Source organism: Molossus molossus, unplaced genomic scaffold, assembly GCF_014108415.1.
Source record: "Molossus molossus isolate mMolMol1 unplaced genomic scaffold, mMolMol1.p scaffold_m16_p_6, whole genome shotgun sequence".
NCBI lineage: Eukaryota > Metazoa > Chordata > Mammalia > Chiroptera > Molossidae > Molossus > Molossus molossus.
The window spans coordinates 42,217,882-42,235,200 of record NW_023425399.1 but is presented as its reverse complement, the minus strand read 5'-3'; the positions used below and the strand labels follow the sequence as shown (position 1 = coordinate 42,235,200).

At 40.6% G+C, this 17,319-nt stretch overlaps 1 protein-coding gene across 1 annotated transcript in view; it reads left to right on the top strand.

Annotated features, from left to right (window-relative positions):
• The window catches only part of DZANK1 (double zinc ribbon and ankyrin repeat domains 1), a 115,089-nt gene that overhangs the window by 74,050 nt on the left and 23,720 nt on the right, over positions 1-17,319 (top strand). The window contains exons 13-18 of the mRNA XM_036245926.1: positions 2,134-2,237; positions 4,762-4,836; positions 6,678-6,774; positions 7,458-7,558; positions 10,451-10,531; positions 11,271-11,398. Coding sequence (XP_036101819.1) covers positions 2,134-2,237; positions 4,762-4,836; positions 6,678-6,774; positions 7,458-7,558; positions 10,451-10,531; positions 11,271-11,398 — 586 coding nt within the window. The remainder of the gene's footprint in view (positions 1-2,133; positions 2,238-4,761; positions 4,837-6,677; positions 6,775-7,457; positions 7,559-10,450; positions 10,532-11,270; positions 11,399-17,319) is intronic.

The following is a 17,319-nucleotide window of genomic DNA, read 5'->3' as shown; positions in this document are numbered from 1 at the left end:
TACCTGATTGCCCTGATTAGAACCTCCAGTGCAATGTGAAATAGAAGTGGTAAGAGCAGGAATCCTTGTCTTGTTCATGATTTTGGGGTAAAGTATTCAGTCATTAACCATTAAGTATGATATTAGCTGTGGGTTTTTCATAGTTGCTCGTTCTTAAATGGAGGAAATTCCTTCCTTTTTCTGTTTTTTAGTGTTTTCTTTTTAAATCATGAATGGGTATTGGGTTTTGTCAAATGCTTTCTCTGAGTCTATTTAGATGATCATGTGGTTTTGGCTTTTTATTTCATTGATGGTGTTTTTCATTAATTAATTTTTAGATGTAAAACCAGTGTTTCATTCCTTGGATAAATACCACTTGGTCGTTGTATATAGTTCTTTTTATATAGATTTTTGGGTTTTGTTTGCTAATATTTTGTTGAAGATTTTTGTGTCTGTATTCATAAGAGATATTAATTAGTCTTCAGTTTTCTTTCCTTGTGATGTCTTTGACAGGTTTTGGTATCAGGATAATATTAGTCCATAGCCTTTTCTCCTCTTCTATTTTTTTGGAAGTGTTTATGAAGAATTATAATTATAGCTTGTTTTACTTCTTCATGCATAGTTTCCCTTTGTTCTTTGAACATTTAATACTTTGAAGTTTTCATTAAATCTCCAGCATCTGATCATTCTTGCTGTCAGTTTCTGTGGCCCGCTTTTTCTTTTGTGAACGAATCAGAGTTTCCTATGATGTTGCATGTCTTGTAATCATTTTTTGGGCACTGGACATTTTAAATATATTGTAGCAACTCTGGGTACTGACCTGCTCTCCAGACTTGTATTGTTATTTACTTGTCTGTTTAGTGACTAACTGGATTGTTTTAATGAACTCTGTAACTGTCCTACTGGGAAGCCTCTGATGTTGCTACTTGGAAATTGAAGCCTTGACCATACACTCTGTCATTTTAGGGTGACAGTGATTTTTGGCAGGTCTTTGTTTGACTTTCTCTTTAGTCCCATCTTATAGGTAAGGAAAGTAAGGCTTAATAAGATGTAAGTGTCTGGCTTAAGTTCACTAAGCTAACAAATGGTAAATTTAGGATTTAAATGTAGGCTTTTCTGAACTCCAAATCATGTGCTCTTTCCACAAAACCACATTGGGTTACCTTGAACAAGCCACCTAATTGCTCTTGACTTTAGTTTCCTCATTATAAAATGATGAGGTGGGATCTATTGCATGGTTGCAGACTCAAGTGCCAACCGGACAGAACTGGGAAGTAAAGGCAGGCCACTGGGCCTGTAGGAACTGTGGCCAGCTGGAGGCTGTGCCCTGTCCAAAGAGGGCAGCTGCCCATTGGCCCCAGCAGCCAAGCCTGTGTGGGAAGGCAGGCCCAGCACTATTGCATCTCCCACCTGCACATGAGAAACCAGAAAGCTAGACTCATGTAAAATCTCCCAGGATTTAAATGGTGGCAACTAATTCAAGTGTGTTTTAAACCCTGTGCAGACTGGAAAGGGACACAAGGGAACTTCTAGGAGTGATGGAAATGTTCTACATATTGATGAGGATGTATATACTTGCCAAAGCTCAAATTGTACATTTTATATATATTAGTCATCACCCAAGGATATGATTTTTATTGATTTGAGAGAGAGAAACATCGATGAAAAAGAGAAATATTGATTGGTTGCACCCCATACGCACCCTGACTGGGGATTAATCCTGCAGCCTAGATATATGCCCTGACAGGAAATTGAACCCATAACACTTTGGTGTACAGGATGAAGCTCCAACCAATTGACCCACCTGGCCAGGGCTCAAATTGTACATTTAAATAGGTGCATTTTACTAATGTTATATCACAATATGGTAGATTTAAAAATAATTTTTAAAAAGTGAAAGAAAAAGACCTTATATACAGCAATCAAAATATGCTCTTTTGAGATTCTAGAATATTCTATGATTAATCATGTGTAAAAAGAAGCTGGGAACAAAAATGGAACTTACTCTAGTATGTAGCTGACGTTCAAGTAAGTAAAAACCATGACAAAGTTTGGCAAAGGAAAACCACCTCTCTGACAATACATGATCCACATCAACATTTTCTGTCTTAGACTCAGAAGAATCCATATGGATGGGTTTCTCTTCTTCTTTAGGATACTGGAGAAAACAGTTGGATCACATCTCTGCTCACCTCAGATCTTATGCTCAGAACAACCCCGAATTCCGGGCTTTGATTGCCGAACCCAGGATGGGAAAGGTGAGTGAACTCTGAATGGTACTTCCGCTTCACAGTATCCCATGGGATCAGGCTGAAGTTACCCTCCACCGACTTCACTTGAAATTGCACTTTCCTTGGCTCCTTTTCCTTTCCTGCCCTGCTTTCTACACTTGCTTACTCTTCTCTCCTGCAGGCACTGCTTTTAAAGTCACTTGCACATGAGTCTTGTCTTAGGGTCTGCTTCTGGGCACCTGACCTAAGACAGTAAAAGTGAGCATCCCATGCTTTTAGATGCCACATGCTATGGAAATCCTGATGGTCAGAGCTAAATGGCCCAGAATAGGTTAATCCAGCCAAATTGTGTACTTAAATCCTACACTATATTAACAACAGTAATTATAAGATTTAACCATTTAACAATTCACTCAACATCTGTATCATGTTTATCATCTCTAGTTCTCAAAACAAACCTGCAAAGTATCACCATTGTGGCAGTTTTTAAAACATGGCCACAGATTCCTCAACAGTCTTCCCTTCAAAAAATGGAGTCTATATCCCTTCACCTTGAATCTGGGTGGGCTTGTAGCTATTGGACAAGAGTATGTCAGAAATGATGCTATGGGAGCCCCATAGTGTGGTCATGTAGGCTCGTGGCATCCTTTTGCTTGGCATGCTCACCTCAAAACTCTTTCTTGGAGCCCAGCCATCCTGCTGTGAGAAGCCCAATCCTCAGGGAGTGGCCACATTAGGTGCATCAGTCTGCAGCTCCAGATGAATTCAGTCCTTGAGTCTTCACAACTCAGGAGCCAGGCAATGAGTGACAAGACTAGGTCATTTCAGTTCCCAAACATGAAGTCACCTCTAGCTGTTTGAGCCTTTGTATCTGAGGCCTTACACATATGAAATAAAGACAAGTCACTGCTGCTGGGCCCTGATGATTTCATGAACATGATAAAAATGGGTTGTTTTTTGTTTTTGTTTTCTTTTTGATGCCACTGAATTTGGGATTTTTTTATACTACAGTAGATAATCAGAGCAAACTGTACCTGACACCCAGGAAAACTGGTTTAGAGAGGTTTGGTGACTTTCTTGGGACTGCTAGGTCTCAAGGAATTCAGGATTTGAAGTAGGTTGTCATATCCCAAACACCATGCCCTTTCTCTGCCATTGTAAAGAGACTCTTTGTAATAAGACGTGTTCCTCTGTCACAAGACTAGAGGGAAACTTTGAAAGTCAGCTTATCTACTCCTCTTGCCACTAAACAGGCCAACATTGAAACTATTTCATTGTCAAGAATTGCTCGATTTCCTTTGATAATCTATTTTGATGGTTTATAATTTTTTGGCCTAATCCTGTGGTCTGCAAACTATTGCCTGTGGGACAATTCTAGCCTGCCATCCAGTTTTATAAATAATGTTTTATGAGATCATAGCTATACTATTAATTAATTAATTTTCTTTAGCTGCTTTTGTATTACAATGGCAATGTTGAGTATTCATGACAGAGACTCTACAGTCCACAAAACCTAAAATATTTCTTTTGTGATTCTTTTTTTTTTTTTTTCTTTATCCTCACCCGAGGACATTTTTCCATTTTTTGTACAGATAGAGTGGGAGGGAGAGAGAGGAAGAGAGAGAGAGGGAAACATCGATGTGAAAGGGACACATCGAGTGGCTGCCACCCGCACGACCAACCAGGGCCGGGGACAAACTGCAACCGAGGTACATGCCCTTAGCGGGAACCGAACCCGGGTCTCTCCGGACCGCAGGCGGACGCTCTAACGCTGAGCCAAACCGGCCAGGGCTTCTTTTGTGATTCTTAAAGCATTTGCTGATCCCTAGTTTGATCTAAATCCCTCCCACTACTCACAGAGAAAGCTGCTCAATGGTGATACATGGCCTGCACCTTTTCCAAGGTGATAGCATCCAGCCATATGGCTTGATTAAACTTAAAGGATGTCTCTTATAGAGAGTATAAATTTGGATCTTGCTTTCTTATCCATTCTGGCAGTCTGTGCTCTTTGATTAGAGTATTTATTTAGTTCATTTATAATTAATGAAATTATAAATATGGCTAGATTTGTGTCTACCTTTTTTATTTGTATTCTATTTTATCTAGTTTTTGCTCTTCTGTTTCTCTTTTTTGCCTTCTTTTGTGTTAATTAAATGTTTGATTAAATTTACAGTTTAAGCCCTGGCTTGTTTGGCTCAGTGGTTAGAGTGTCAGCCCAAGGACTGAAGGGTTTGGGATTCAATTCCCAGTCAAGGGCACATACCTGGGTTCTAGGTTCAATCCCTGGCCCCAGTCAGGGTCGTGCGGGAGGCGACCAATCAATGTCTCTCTCCCTCTCACATTGATGTTTCTCTCTCTCTCTCTCCTGCTCTCCCTCCTTCCCTCCCTCCTTCCCTCCTTTCCACTCTCTCTGAGAATCAATGAAAAAATATCCTTGGGTGAGGATTAACAGCAGCAACAAAAATTTACAGTGTAACATCTCAGACTTTCTTTGTATGGCACTGAGTTCCATACCCACAGCTGTGAATCCTCTCTACTACTTTTTTAAAAGCTTATTTCTGCTACTGTCCATGAAGATGGCTATGAAGTTAGCATCAGGATGAATTATATTCAAGTCTCAAATAAGGTGAGTGAAACCTTTAGAAGTTATTTATTGGGGAATCGACTGAATTAGTAAATTGTGGTTTATGATTTATTGCAATGTTTCTGTATAATCCACAGAAAGGAAAAGTTTCAAATATTATGAAACTTGACTGTAGGCCAACAGTTTTACAGAATTAGATACATACCTGAGCTAAGCCTGAGAGAAGCTAGCGTTCAGGCACATGGTGATACAGTGAGAATAGGAATTGTCATCCACCCAATTGGCCCTGTGGTTCTCAGGCTTATTTCTGCTCACTGACATCTGATGGCAGGTCTGTGATACAACTGCTCTGGGAAAAGACTGACAAAAGTTTTTGCTGATATGTACTGTGACCTATTTGCCTATAAAAAATAAACCGAATCCTGTGGCATGTCCCCCTTGTCCTACCCTCTTGTATGGTGACTGGGGCATTGGCACAGAGTCTGTAAGTGTGTAACAAACAAACATTGATATTGACAGCTTTAGTGTCATTGGACAAGAAGTCAAAATATACAAAATAATAATCAATGGATTGAGAAGATGGATAAAGAAGGTAAGGAAAAGGAGAGGACCTACCATTTATTAGGTCCTGGCCATGTGCCCAGCAGGGTGTTAACAGTGTCTTTAAAATTAATATAGATTCATGAACCCTGCCTACCTCAAAGGGAGACTAGGTGTATCCAAGGGGATAATACACATGAAAGTGCTTTGAAACCAAGGAAAGCATGAAATGTCATGCCAGTTGTGTGGCTGGAGCAGAGCTTGGGTCAGGAGGTACTTCAAGATAAAAGAAGTGAAGGACATGGGACAAGGCAGGGGAAGGGGCTAAATGAGCAAGTGGTTACAAGTAATATATAGCTTTAGCCGGATACATGAGGAGCTCTGGATTGTGAATGACACCACACAATCTGTTGTCCCTGATTGAGGCAGGGAGGGGAGGGGCATAACCTCTAGGGCCAGGCAACACGCAACTACTGAGGGTGGTGGCTGGAGAAGGGGGTCAGCTGTGAGCTATTAGCAGCCAACACAGCAGCTGAGCAGTTAAGGAGAACTGCATGGGCACCAATAGCATCTACAATATGCAATCTATCGAGTAGAAGGGGAGTAAATATCCCCGAGTTCACTGATTTTTTTCTTAGCCTGCATGTTCTAGTGTTCAGAAGTAGCAGGTGGTTTTCTATGGCAGGAGCTGGCAGTCATATGAGGGTATGGCAGGTCTGGCATCAGTCCAAGTGGAGACAGGATTTCAGGTCTGGCCTGTGTATTATCTATCCTCATTTTATAAACATCTGTTTCATCTCAGTTTACTTTCATAACATCCCTTTGAGTAGGTCATAATATTTCCACTTTATAGGTGAGGGAACTGAGAGGCTCAGAGAAGTTAAGCATCTTGCTTCTTCCAATGTCTCTATTCTAGTAAGTGACAGAACCAGGATTTAAACTTGACAGCCTGAGCCTCCCCATTATACCACCCTAATTTGAAGGCACAGAAGGGTTTTAAGCAGGTAGGACACAGTTACTTATACAAAAGGTGACTGGGGCAGCCACATGGTAGGTGGGCTGGCCAGAACCTGTGGGGAGGCTGTTGTAATGATCCTGTGTGAGGAGGGAGGTTGAGGCTCTAGTGACCAAGAGGAGGGGCCAAACTGAGGGGCTGTTTAAGAGGCTGAATAAACAAAACATCCTGGTGGGTGAGGGAGCTGTAGGAAAGATGTCCAGGTTTCAGTCTTGACTGTCTGTGTGGACAGAGTTGTCATGAGCAGAAAGAAGAGCAGGTTGGCAGGGAGTTTGTTAGGACACAGCAGCCTCATCATTCATGGTGCTTGAATTTTCTTATTGACCAGAACCTTGACCTCAGTAAGACGGTGAATTTCAGCGACCACTTTCTGAGCAGTGTCACCGAGGGTGGTAATGGCCTATTCGGCAGCAGGTCCAGCTTGGGTGAGTTGTGCCCTTCCATTGATTTTAAAGCCATTAAACAGGAATACACTGACTTTGCAAGGATGGCAAAATTTGCCAGCCCAACCACATGTCTTACTTTCATGTGCCAGCCATTTTATTCCTCTGGCTTCCCTAAAGGCAGAGGTGCGACTTGTGAAGTATTTTGCAGGCTCGGGGAGATACATTGAGGGTGGGGTGCTCTTTGGGGCCTACAAACTGTAGTCACTTCTATTCCCCTCCTTCCCTCCCATCCTCTGGTCCTGGACTGAGAAGAGTGGCTACAGGAGTCCTTCCTGGCAGCTTTAATCAAACAGAATTTTCTACAAAACCCATTTTATCCTTTTGACCTCTTGAGGGGCATGGCACTGGACTCTAGCTCTTTTTATTATCCTCACCCAAGGACACTTTTACATTTATCTTCAGACAAAGTGGGAGGAAGAGAGAGAAAGAGAGAGAAACATTGATGTGAGAGAGACATCGATTGGTTGCCACCTGCAAGACCCCAACCTGGACTGGAAACAAACTGCAACCGAGATACGCGTCCTCGGTCGGAATCGAACCCAGGACTCCCTGGTTCATAGGCCAACACTCTAACCACTGAGCAAAACCAGCCAAGGCTAGACTCTAGCTCTTTACCTGGTGTGGGGGGGGGCATCTTGGTCCTCAACTCTTTGTCATTCCAGTGAGTGACTGCAGCCAGAGCATCTCAGATACCACTGAAAAAATCAAGAGGATGAAGACTTTCAAGACCAAAACATTTCAAGAAAAGAAGGAGCAGCTTACAGTATGTGTATCCTGTGGTCTTTACAGCTGTCTTCTTTGGCCTATATAATGTTTTATTTTCAGATTTTTTTTTAATGGAAGAATATTTTTTCTATTTTCTGTTTCTTGTTTATACAACAGTATATTTTTATTTTTTGGAATCCTTTAAAATATCTCAAAATTATTAGAATTATTTAAAAATTCTCAACAGTGTCCTGAATCACCTCTGTTTCCTCTGGAGTCAGTTCTGTGTGCTCATCTTTCTCATTCTTGTTTTTGATTTGTCTCAGATGTGATGATCCTTGTTTGTCAGGTCACATTAACAAATGAAGGGCTAGTTTGATAATCACAAGTCCCTGGCATGGGTGCTCAGCATGGGTATGTGGGCCTGGGGTCTCTGTGTGGGTGGATAGGCGTGCTTGGGGCAGACTTCCCTGGAGGGTGTGTGGGCAAAGGACAGGAGAAAGCCTTGGGTCCTGTAAGTTGCCAGTGTAAGAAGGCCTTTCCTCTGGTGGTGAGGGTGGTGCTGTGAAGTGCTCTGGTGTGAGCTATCTTTCCAAACCCTTCCTTGGGTCTGTCACAGAGGTCAGGGCTCTGTCCTTCTTGGGCCCCCAGTGTTTCTAGGAGAAGCCTTAACTAGGCATATCATGAACTCTCTGGAAAATGGTTATCAGGGTTTAACCAGAGAGCAAAAGCTTGCTGTCCTTGCATGGAAGAGAGGAGAACACCACCCATCTCAGCTGTTTACAATAAAGCCTTCCAATGATACACTCGTGTATTCAGCCTGCACCCAGCTTCTGTCCTCCTTGTTGATTAACTTTGAGCATCTGCAGGGTTCCCTAAAGAAAACACACTCATACCCTGCTATTTTCATCTGGGTTTTTTCTTGAAAAAAAAAAATTTTTTTTTCTTTATTGATTTTAGAGAAAGAGGACAGGAAAAGGAGAGAGAGAGAGAGAGAGAGAGAGAGAGAGAGAGAGAGAGAGAGAGAAACAGAGAAACATCGATGAGAGAGAACATCAATTGACCGCTTCCTGCATGCTCCCTACAGGGGATTGGGCCCACATCCTGGGCATGTGCCCTGACCAGGAATCGAACTGGCGACCTCTTGGTGCATGGGTCGATGCTCAACCACTGAGCCACACCTGCTGGGCTGGATTTTTTCTTTGCTTAGTTTTTCTGTCAGTTAGATTCCATCTACTTTCGATCGCTGGGATTCCTCATCATTTCTGATTCACTGAGGGCATCTTTTCAGAATTTCCACAGCTGTTAGAGTTTGAATAATTTCAACAGGAGCTTTGCAGAAAGAGACATTGGGTATCCTTGCTCTGTCCACTACCTCCTGTTGTAGTCAGTCCTCTGGCTGCAGCTGAGAGGAGAGGTACTTAGCAACAAGCCTGATCTCTGGCCAGTAATGGAGATGGACACAGTGTCAATTATTCCTTCCATCTTCAGTTAATCCAGGCCCTTAGGGCTTCCTCAGGGATGCACATACCTGCCACCTAGCTTGCATTGTGATTTCTCTGGAGGCAGGGACTCTGCTTCTCCTCTTGTGTCATTAACATTAATAAATTTGGGAAGAATACCAGAGAATTATTTTAAATGTAATTGCTTCCTTGTACTCTATATGTTCTCCCAGATTGAAATATTGTCAGTAAATATAAAAGAAGTGTAGGGTTCCATAAATTTAATAACAATTTTATTATTTTGGAGACCCTACCTACTTATTCTGTACATGACCTGAATTCCCCATTGTAATATGCCTTTATTTTCTCATTCACATTTAGTGGTGATAAGTAACAGAAATTATATCATCTGTTCATTCATTCAGTGATTATTTTTTAAGCACATATATTCCAGGTACAGTTCTGGATGTTGAAAATAAACAAAAGACATAAAGATCTCAGACCTCCTGAAGTTGACATTCTAGTGCATTCTAGTACATTTTTTTCATAAGGAATGGAATTAAGTATAAGCAACTGCACTGTCCCCCAAAGACGGGGGAGTTTAACTGATTAGAGCACCTTGTTCCAAGCTACTCACTGGGAGGACACAGGGTGAACCCTGCATCTTTTTCTGAAAGGCTTAGAGGCCTGGGCCAGTATACTCATCCTCATGGCTTTCCAGGGAGCCCGGGAGGAGTGGTATTACTTCCACTTTATAAATAGAGGAATGGCGGTCCTGGTACTACCCCACAGTCACCCCTGGGTGGGATCCAGTGGCAGGAACATACTAAAAGTAATGTCTCCTGCTTTCTAGACTGCTCCCTTTAGTTTTCCAGTACCCAGCATTTGCAACCCTTTGTGTATAAGGAAAAATGATATAAAGATACATTTAATTGCATTTTGAACATATAAAAGATAAAATTTTTCAGATTTCTGATGATAGATGAAAGTTGTTTTTTTCCCCCCCAAGTAAGAGGTCGACCTTATTGGTTCACTCACACCTCAGTTGAGCATGTATTCTAACTGTCATACTTAGGCTAACTTTAAACAGTTTAATACAGCATGCAAACTAAATTTTATGATTCACCTGGTTGCTTTTCCTAGAAATATTCATAGTAAAACTAGTGTGGTGTTTCTGGGTTTTGGTGATATTTCTCATTGCATCCCTGTTCTTAATAGTATAAAACAATGTGAGTGTGGTGTACATCAAGGCAATGTTTCAAAGACCAGCAAGATTTATATTAGATGGGGTTATCGGTGTTGCTGGCTGTTGAAGACAACACACACACACACACACACACACACATGCACGCACACACACGATTATTCTCATGCTCACCTGTCCCTGGGGCTCAGAACTTAACGTTGGAGTGGAAACATTTACCTTGAGGGTTGAGCCTGGGCAAGTGGGACTCAACAGTAAAAATATTTTGTGGCAGTGGAAATGACCACATTCTATAATGCTGCAGCCTGAAAACATACTCCTGCTGAAGGAAGTCGGACTGAGAGGAGGAGGAAGAGTCTCTGTGATTGAACAGTTACTTGATGAAGTAAGTGCAACTAGAGTGCAAATCTCTCTCTGAGTTTCAGCCTATGTTTCATTGTCTCAGATGGAAGTTTTGTTCAATATTGTGATTATCACAGGGCCATTTAATAAAAAAAATTTTTTTCTTTATTTTAGAGAGAGAGGAAGGAAGAAGGAGAGAGAGAAATGGAAACATCGATGAGAGAGAACATTGATTGGCCTCCTCCTGCTCACCCCCTACTGGGGATTTGGCCCACAACCTGGGCATGTGCCCTGACTGGGACTTGAACCAGTGACCTCTCGGTGCATGGGTTGACACTCAACCACTAAGCCACATAGGCTGGGCAAGGGCCATTTAATTTTTTTAAATGTTGGGAATGGGTTAAATTACGAGTCCAAATCTTTACATTAATTGTTACCTGTTGTTAGTTTTAATAGCAAAGAAAATAGGCAGTAAAGTGCACATGAGTCCAAATAGCACGCATGAAGGTGGACAGAATCCCTGGCCTGTGAGACCCCACATGACCTTCATGTTTCCTAAAGAAGAAAGGGTGTCTGGGTGGTGCCTGCCCCTTCTGATGTGGAAACAGAAGTTTTATCACCTGAATGACATGGCAAATTTGTTATATGTTGTGTCTTGTGGTTCCTGATTCTCTTCTCTTTGGATTTAAAACATTTTGTTCGATTGAGGATGTTTGTTCGTGTTTGTTAGATGCTGTTGAGTGCAGGATTGTGGCAGGTTTGTCTTTTTCCATATGCTGCAGGGAGCAGACCCCAACTGCAGTGATAATGAAGGCCGACCCGTTATTACCGTGGCTGTGATCAATAAGCACCATGAAGCGATCCCAGTTCTCGTGCAGAGAGGAGCAGACATAGACCAGCAGTGGGGACTGTAAGTGAAACATGATGAAAAGAGAGTTCTGGTGCCGTGGCACAGCCAGCTGGTACCTCAGGAGCTCTGCTGCAGCAGGATCAGTCTACATGCATGCCTTGTTCAATGTGACCCACTTAATAACCATTGGAACCCACTGTGGACTTGGTAAGAGACACAGCTGCTCCTATTTTCTAAATCTGGGTAAAACGAAGTCTTCAAAATGGACTGTTGGATTATCAAAATTTTAGTAGCTTTTATAATTGATGATACATTTTGTTAATACATGAATTTTTTAAACTTATTTTTATTAATTAATTTATTTTTATTACAGATGTTTCTCCTTTTTCCCCCCACTGATTCCCCCCTCGACCCCCCCTTCCCGCCCTGTCCCCAGCCTCGTTGTCTATGTCCATAGTTCATGCACACATGCATATAAGTTCTTTGGTTTATCTCTCCCCCACCACCCCCCTTCTGGGGATTGTCAGTCTGTACCCCACTTCCACGTTTCTGGGACTACCCCATTCCTCAGACTGTTATATTCATTATATTCTACAAATAAGTGAGATGATATGATATTTGTCTTTCTGTGTTTGGCTTGTTTCGCTTAGGATAATACTTTCCAGGTCCTTCCATGTCATCTCAAATGATAAAAGATCTTTCTTTGTTATAGCTGCATAGTACTCCATTGTGTATATGTACCACAGCTTTTTTATCCATTTGTCTACTGATGGACATGTGGGCTATTTCCAGATCTTAGCTCTTGCAAATAGTGCTGGTATGAACATGGGGGTACATATAGTCTTTCTGATTGGTGTTTCAGGCTTCTTAGGGTATATTCCTAGAAGTGGGATCACTGGGTCAAATAGCAGTTCAATTTTTAATTTTTTGAGGTAACACCACATTGTTTTTCATAGTGGATGCACCAGTCTGCATTCCCACCAGCAGTGCACTAGAGTCCCCTTGTCTCCACACCCTCGCGAACACTTGTTGTTTGATGATTTGTTGATGGTGGCCATTCTGACAGGTGTGAGGTGATACATTATTGTTGTTTAAATCTGCATCTCTCTGATGATTAATAATGTTGAGCATTTCTTCATATGTCTCTAAGCCATTTGTATGTCCTGTTTGGAGAGGTGTCTATTTAGTTCCTCTGCCTATTTTTTAATTGGGTTCTTTGTGTTCCTTTTGTTGAGTTGTATGAACACTCTATATATGTTGGAAATTAACCCCTTATCTGATATATCATTGGCAGTTATGCTCTCCCATACAGTGGGTTGCCTTTCCATTTTAATGATTGTATCTTTTGCTGTGCAGAAGCTTTTGAGTTTGAAGTAGTCCCATGTGTTCATTTTCTGCTTGTTTCTGTTGCCTTAGGTAATGTATCAGTGAAAACTCTGCTGCGTATGATATCTAAAATTCTGTTGCCTACAGTTTCTTCTAGGATTTTTATGGATTCATGAGTCACATTTAAGTCTTTTATCCATTTTGAGTTTATTCTTGTGTATGGTGTAAGTTGATGGTATAGTTTCATTTTTTTGCAAGTAGCTGTCCAATTTTCTCAACCCCATTTATTAAAGAGGCTGTCTTTACTCCACTGTATGCTCTTGCCTCCTTTGTCAACTATTAATTAAGCATATTGCCTTGGGTCCATTTCTGGGTTCTTTATTCTGTTCCACTAGTCCATATGCCTGTTCTTGTGCCACTACCAGGCTGTTTTGATTACAGTGGCTTTGTAGTATAACCTGAAATCTGGTAATGTGATCCCTCCAACTTTGTTCTTCTTTTTCAAGATTGCTGTGGCTATTGGGGGTCTTTTTTGGTTTCATATGAACTTTTGAAGTATTTGTTCTAGTTCTGTGAAGTATGTCATTGGTATTTTGATGGGGATTGCATTGACTCTATGGATTGTTTTGGGTAGTATGGACATTTTAATGATGTTGATTCTTTAAATCCATGAACAAGGTATGTGCTTCCACTTTTTTATATCTTCCTCTATTTCTTTTCTTTTTTCTTTTTTTATCCTCACACAAGGACATTTTTCTATTTTTTTTGTTCAGATAGACTGGGAGGGAGAGAGAGGAAGACAGAGAGAGAAACATTTACATGAAAGGGACACATCAAGTCACTGCCACCAGCATGACCAACCAGGGTTGGGGACTAACTGCAACTGAGGTACACGCCCTTAGTGGGAACCGAACCCAGGTCTCTCTGAAGTACAGGCTGATGCTCTAACCGCTGAGCCAAACTGGCCAGGGCTCTTTTTTCAATGACCTGTAATTTTCTGTGAAAAGATCTTTTACTTCTTTGGTTAAGTTTATTCCTAGGTATCTATCTTAATTTTTTTTGCCACAATGGTAAATGGGATTGTGTTTTTATAGTTTCTCTTTCTGTGAGTTCATCATTGGTATGTAGGAATGCCATCGTTTTCTTGACTTTAATTTTGTATCCTGCTACTTTGCCAAATTCATTTATTAAGTCTAGTAAATTTTTGATGGAGCCTTTAGGGTTTTCTACGTATAGTATCATGTCATCTGAATAATGACAGTTTCACTTCCTCCTTTCCAATTTGGATCCCTTTTATTTTTTCTTCATGTCTGATTGATGTGGTTAAGACTTCCAGTACTATGTTAAATAAGAGTGGTGAAAGTGGACATCCTTGCCTTGTTCGTGTTCTTCAGAGAAATGCTTTTAATTTTTGCCCATTGAGTTTGATGTTGGTGGTAGGTCTTTCATATATGGCCTTTGTTATGTCAAAATATGTTCCCTCTATTCCCAGATTGCTGAGTGTTTTTATCAGAAATGGGTGCTGGATATTGGCAAATGTTTTTTCAGCGTCTATTGCTAGGATCATATGATTTTTATCTTTCATTCTGTTTATGTGGTGTATCACATTTATTGATTTGCGAATATTGTACCAGCCTTCCATCCCTGGGATGAATTCCACATGGTCATGGTGAATAATTTTTTTGATGCATTGCTGGATCCGATTTGGTAGTATTTTGTTCAGGATTTTGGCATCTATGTTCATTAGGGATATTGGCCTGTAGTTTTCTTTTCTTGTAGTGTCTCTTTTTGGCTTTTTGAATTAGGATTATGCTGGCCTCCTAAAACGAGTTTGGAAGTCTTTGTTCCTCTTGAATTTTTTGAAATAGTCCAAGGAGAATGGGTTTTAGTTCTTTGAATGTTTGGTAAAATTCCCCTGTAAAGCCATCCGGGCCAAGGCTTTTGTTTGGTGAGAGAGTCTTGATTACATCTTCAATTATTTTATTGTTATTGGTCTGTTCAAGTCTTCCCAGTTCAGTTTTGGGAGTCTATGTGTTTCTAGACATTTGTCCGTTTCGCTTAGATTGTCGAATTTGTGCCATATAATTGTTTATAATATTTGTTAACGATCCTTTGTATTTCTCTGGTGTCAGTTATTATTTCTCCTCTTTCATTTCTGATTTTGTGTTTTTGGGTTGTCTCTGTTTCTTGGTGAGTCTACCTGAGGGTCCATTAATCTTGTTTATCTTTTCAAAGAACCAGTTCTTTGTTTCATTTATCCATTGGATTGTTTTTTTGGTCTCCATGTCATTTATTTCTTATCTGATCTTTACTATTTCCTTTCTTCTACTTGCTCTGGAGTTTTCTTTCTGGTTTTTAAGTTGTGTGGTTAGATAGTCTACTAGATATTTTTCTTGTTTCTTGATGTAGGCCTGTAGTGCTATTAACCTCCATCTCAGAACTGCTTTCGCTGCATCCCATAGATTTTGTGTTGTTGTATGTTCATTTTCATTGGTTTCCAGGAAGTTTTAATTTCTTCCTTGATCTCCATTGTTCAATAATGTGCTATTTAGCCTCCATGTTTTCAAATCCCTTTGCATGTTCTTGTTACGGTTGATTTCTAGTCTCATGCCATTGTGATCTGAGAAGATGCTTGATATGATTTCAGTCTTCTTGGACTTGCAGAGACTTAGTTTGTTTCCTAACATGTGGTCTGTCTTTTAGAATGTCCCATGTGCACTTGAGAAGAATGTGAATTCTGCGATTTTGGAGTGTAAATCCATTTGATCTAGTGCTTCATTTAGAGTCTGTTTCTTTGTTAATTTTTTGTATAGAAGATCTATCCAGTGTTGTCAGCGGGGTATTGAAGTCCCCTGCTATGATTGTATTGCTATTGATTTCTCCTTTGAAGGCCTCCAAAAGATTTTTAATATATGTTGGTGCTCCTACATTGCGTGCATATATGTTTACCAAGGTTATATCTGCCTGTTGGATAGATTTTTTCAATATTATGTAGTGGCCTTCTTTGTCTCTAGTTATTGCCTTCATTTTGAAATCTATTTTATCAGATATGAGTATTTCTACCCCAGATTTTTTTTGCTTGAAAGATTTTTTTTCATCCCTTCACTTTCAACTTATATGGGTCTTTTGTTGTGAGGTGGGTTTCTTGTGAACAACATTTATGTGAGTCATGCTTTCTTATCTAGTCAGCTACTCTTTGTCTTTTTATCAGAACATTCAAACCACTTACATTTAAGGTGATAATTGATATGTACTTATTTATTGCCATTTTTGTTTAGTGTGGTTCTATTTTTCTTTCTATTTCTTCTATTAATTACAGCAGTCCTTTTAGCATATCTTGCAGTACTAGTTTGGTGTTAATATATTCCCTTAGCCTTTTTTTGTCTGGAAAGCTCTTTATTTGACCTTCTATTCTGAATGGTAGCCTTGCTGAATAGAGTAGTCTTGGATTCAGATCCTTGTTTTTTATAACCTTTATTACCTCATGCCACTCCTTTCTGGCCTGTAGTGTTTTTGTTGAGAAGTCAGCTAAGAGCCTTATGGGGTTTTCTTTGTAGGTAACCCGTTGCTTATCTCTTGCTGCCTTTAGGATTCTCTCTTTGTGTTTAAGTTTTGGCATTTTAATTACTATGTGTCTTGGTGTGGGCCTGTTTGGGTTCTTACTTGGGGCTCTCTGTGCTTCTTGAACTGGAATGCCTTCTTCCTTCACCAAGTTAGGAAAGTTTTCTGTCACTATTTCTTGAAATATATTCTCTACCCCTTGCCCATTTTCTTGCGAATGTTATTATGTTTCCAGTTGTCCCACAGTTTACTTAAGCTGTCTTCCTGTTTCTTCATAGTTTTATTTTTATTTTTTTGGTTTTCTGATTCGTTGATTTTTTCTACTTTGTCTTCTAATTCCCTGATCCAGACCTCAGCTTCCTCTACTCTGCTGGTTAGTCCTTCCTATGTGTTCTTAATTTCTGCTTTGTCATTCTTTATTTTCATTTGATTGGTTTTCAGTGTTTCTATATCTTTACTCATGGTGCTGATGTCCTTACTCATGCTTTTGGGCTTCCTCAAGATCATGGTTCTGAACTCTATCTCTGATAATTTGCTTCGTTGCATTTCATTTATCTCATCTTCGATAGAGTTCTCTTGTTCTTTCATTTTTGATTTGTTTCTTTGTTTCACCATTTTGACCATCTCAGTGGATTTTGGAACCTGCCAAATTTTCCCTGTGGGTGTCGGTGTTCTGCTGTTTGTGGCTCCCTCTAGTGGGTTTGGATTAGCCCAGGTAGGCCTACATTAAACACCACTGTCAAGTGTTACTTTCCTGGGTAGATTTGCAAGCCCAGGAAAGGTTCAGTTATCCTCTAGCTTTTTCCTAGTCGCTGGTAGTCTCAGTTACTCAGTGCCTTGGATTGTAGCCCTGGTGTTATGCATAAGGGGATTTCCAGAGGGTGGGATAGAGGCTGCTTGTTAATGAGCCTCTATTTGCATTTCTTTGCCTCACTTGGGAAAGGTTGAATCTCCGAGGGGAGGTGGAGGGCAGAGGCTGCTGCTTTTTCCCACAGCTCCATGAAGGAGCACACTAGCCACCGTCCCTTTTGGCCGCAACTCAACAAAAACTCTGAGTGCCCTCCAAATCCTGGTTTTCCCCACAGAGTTCCAGC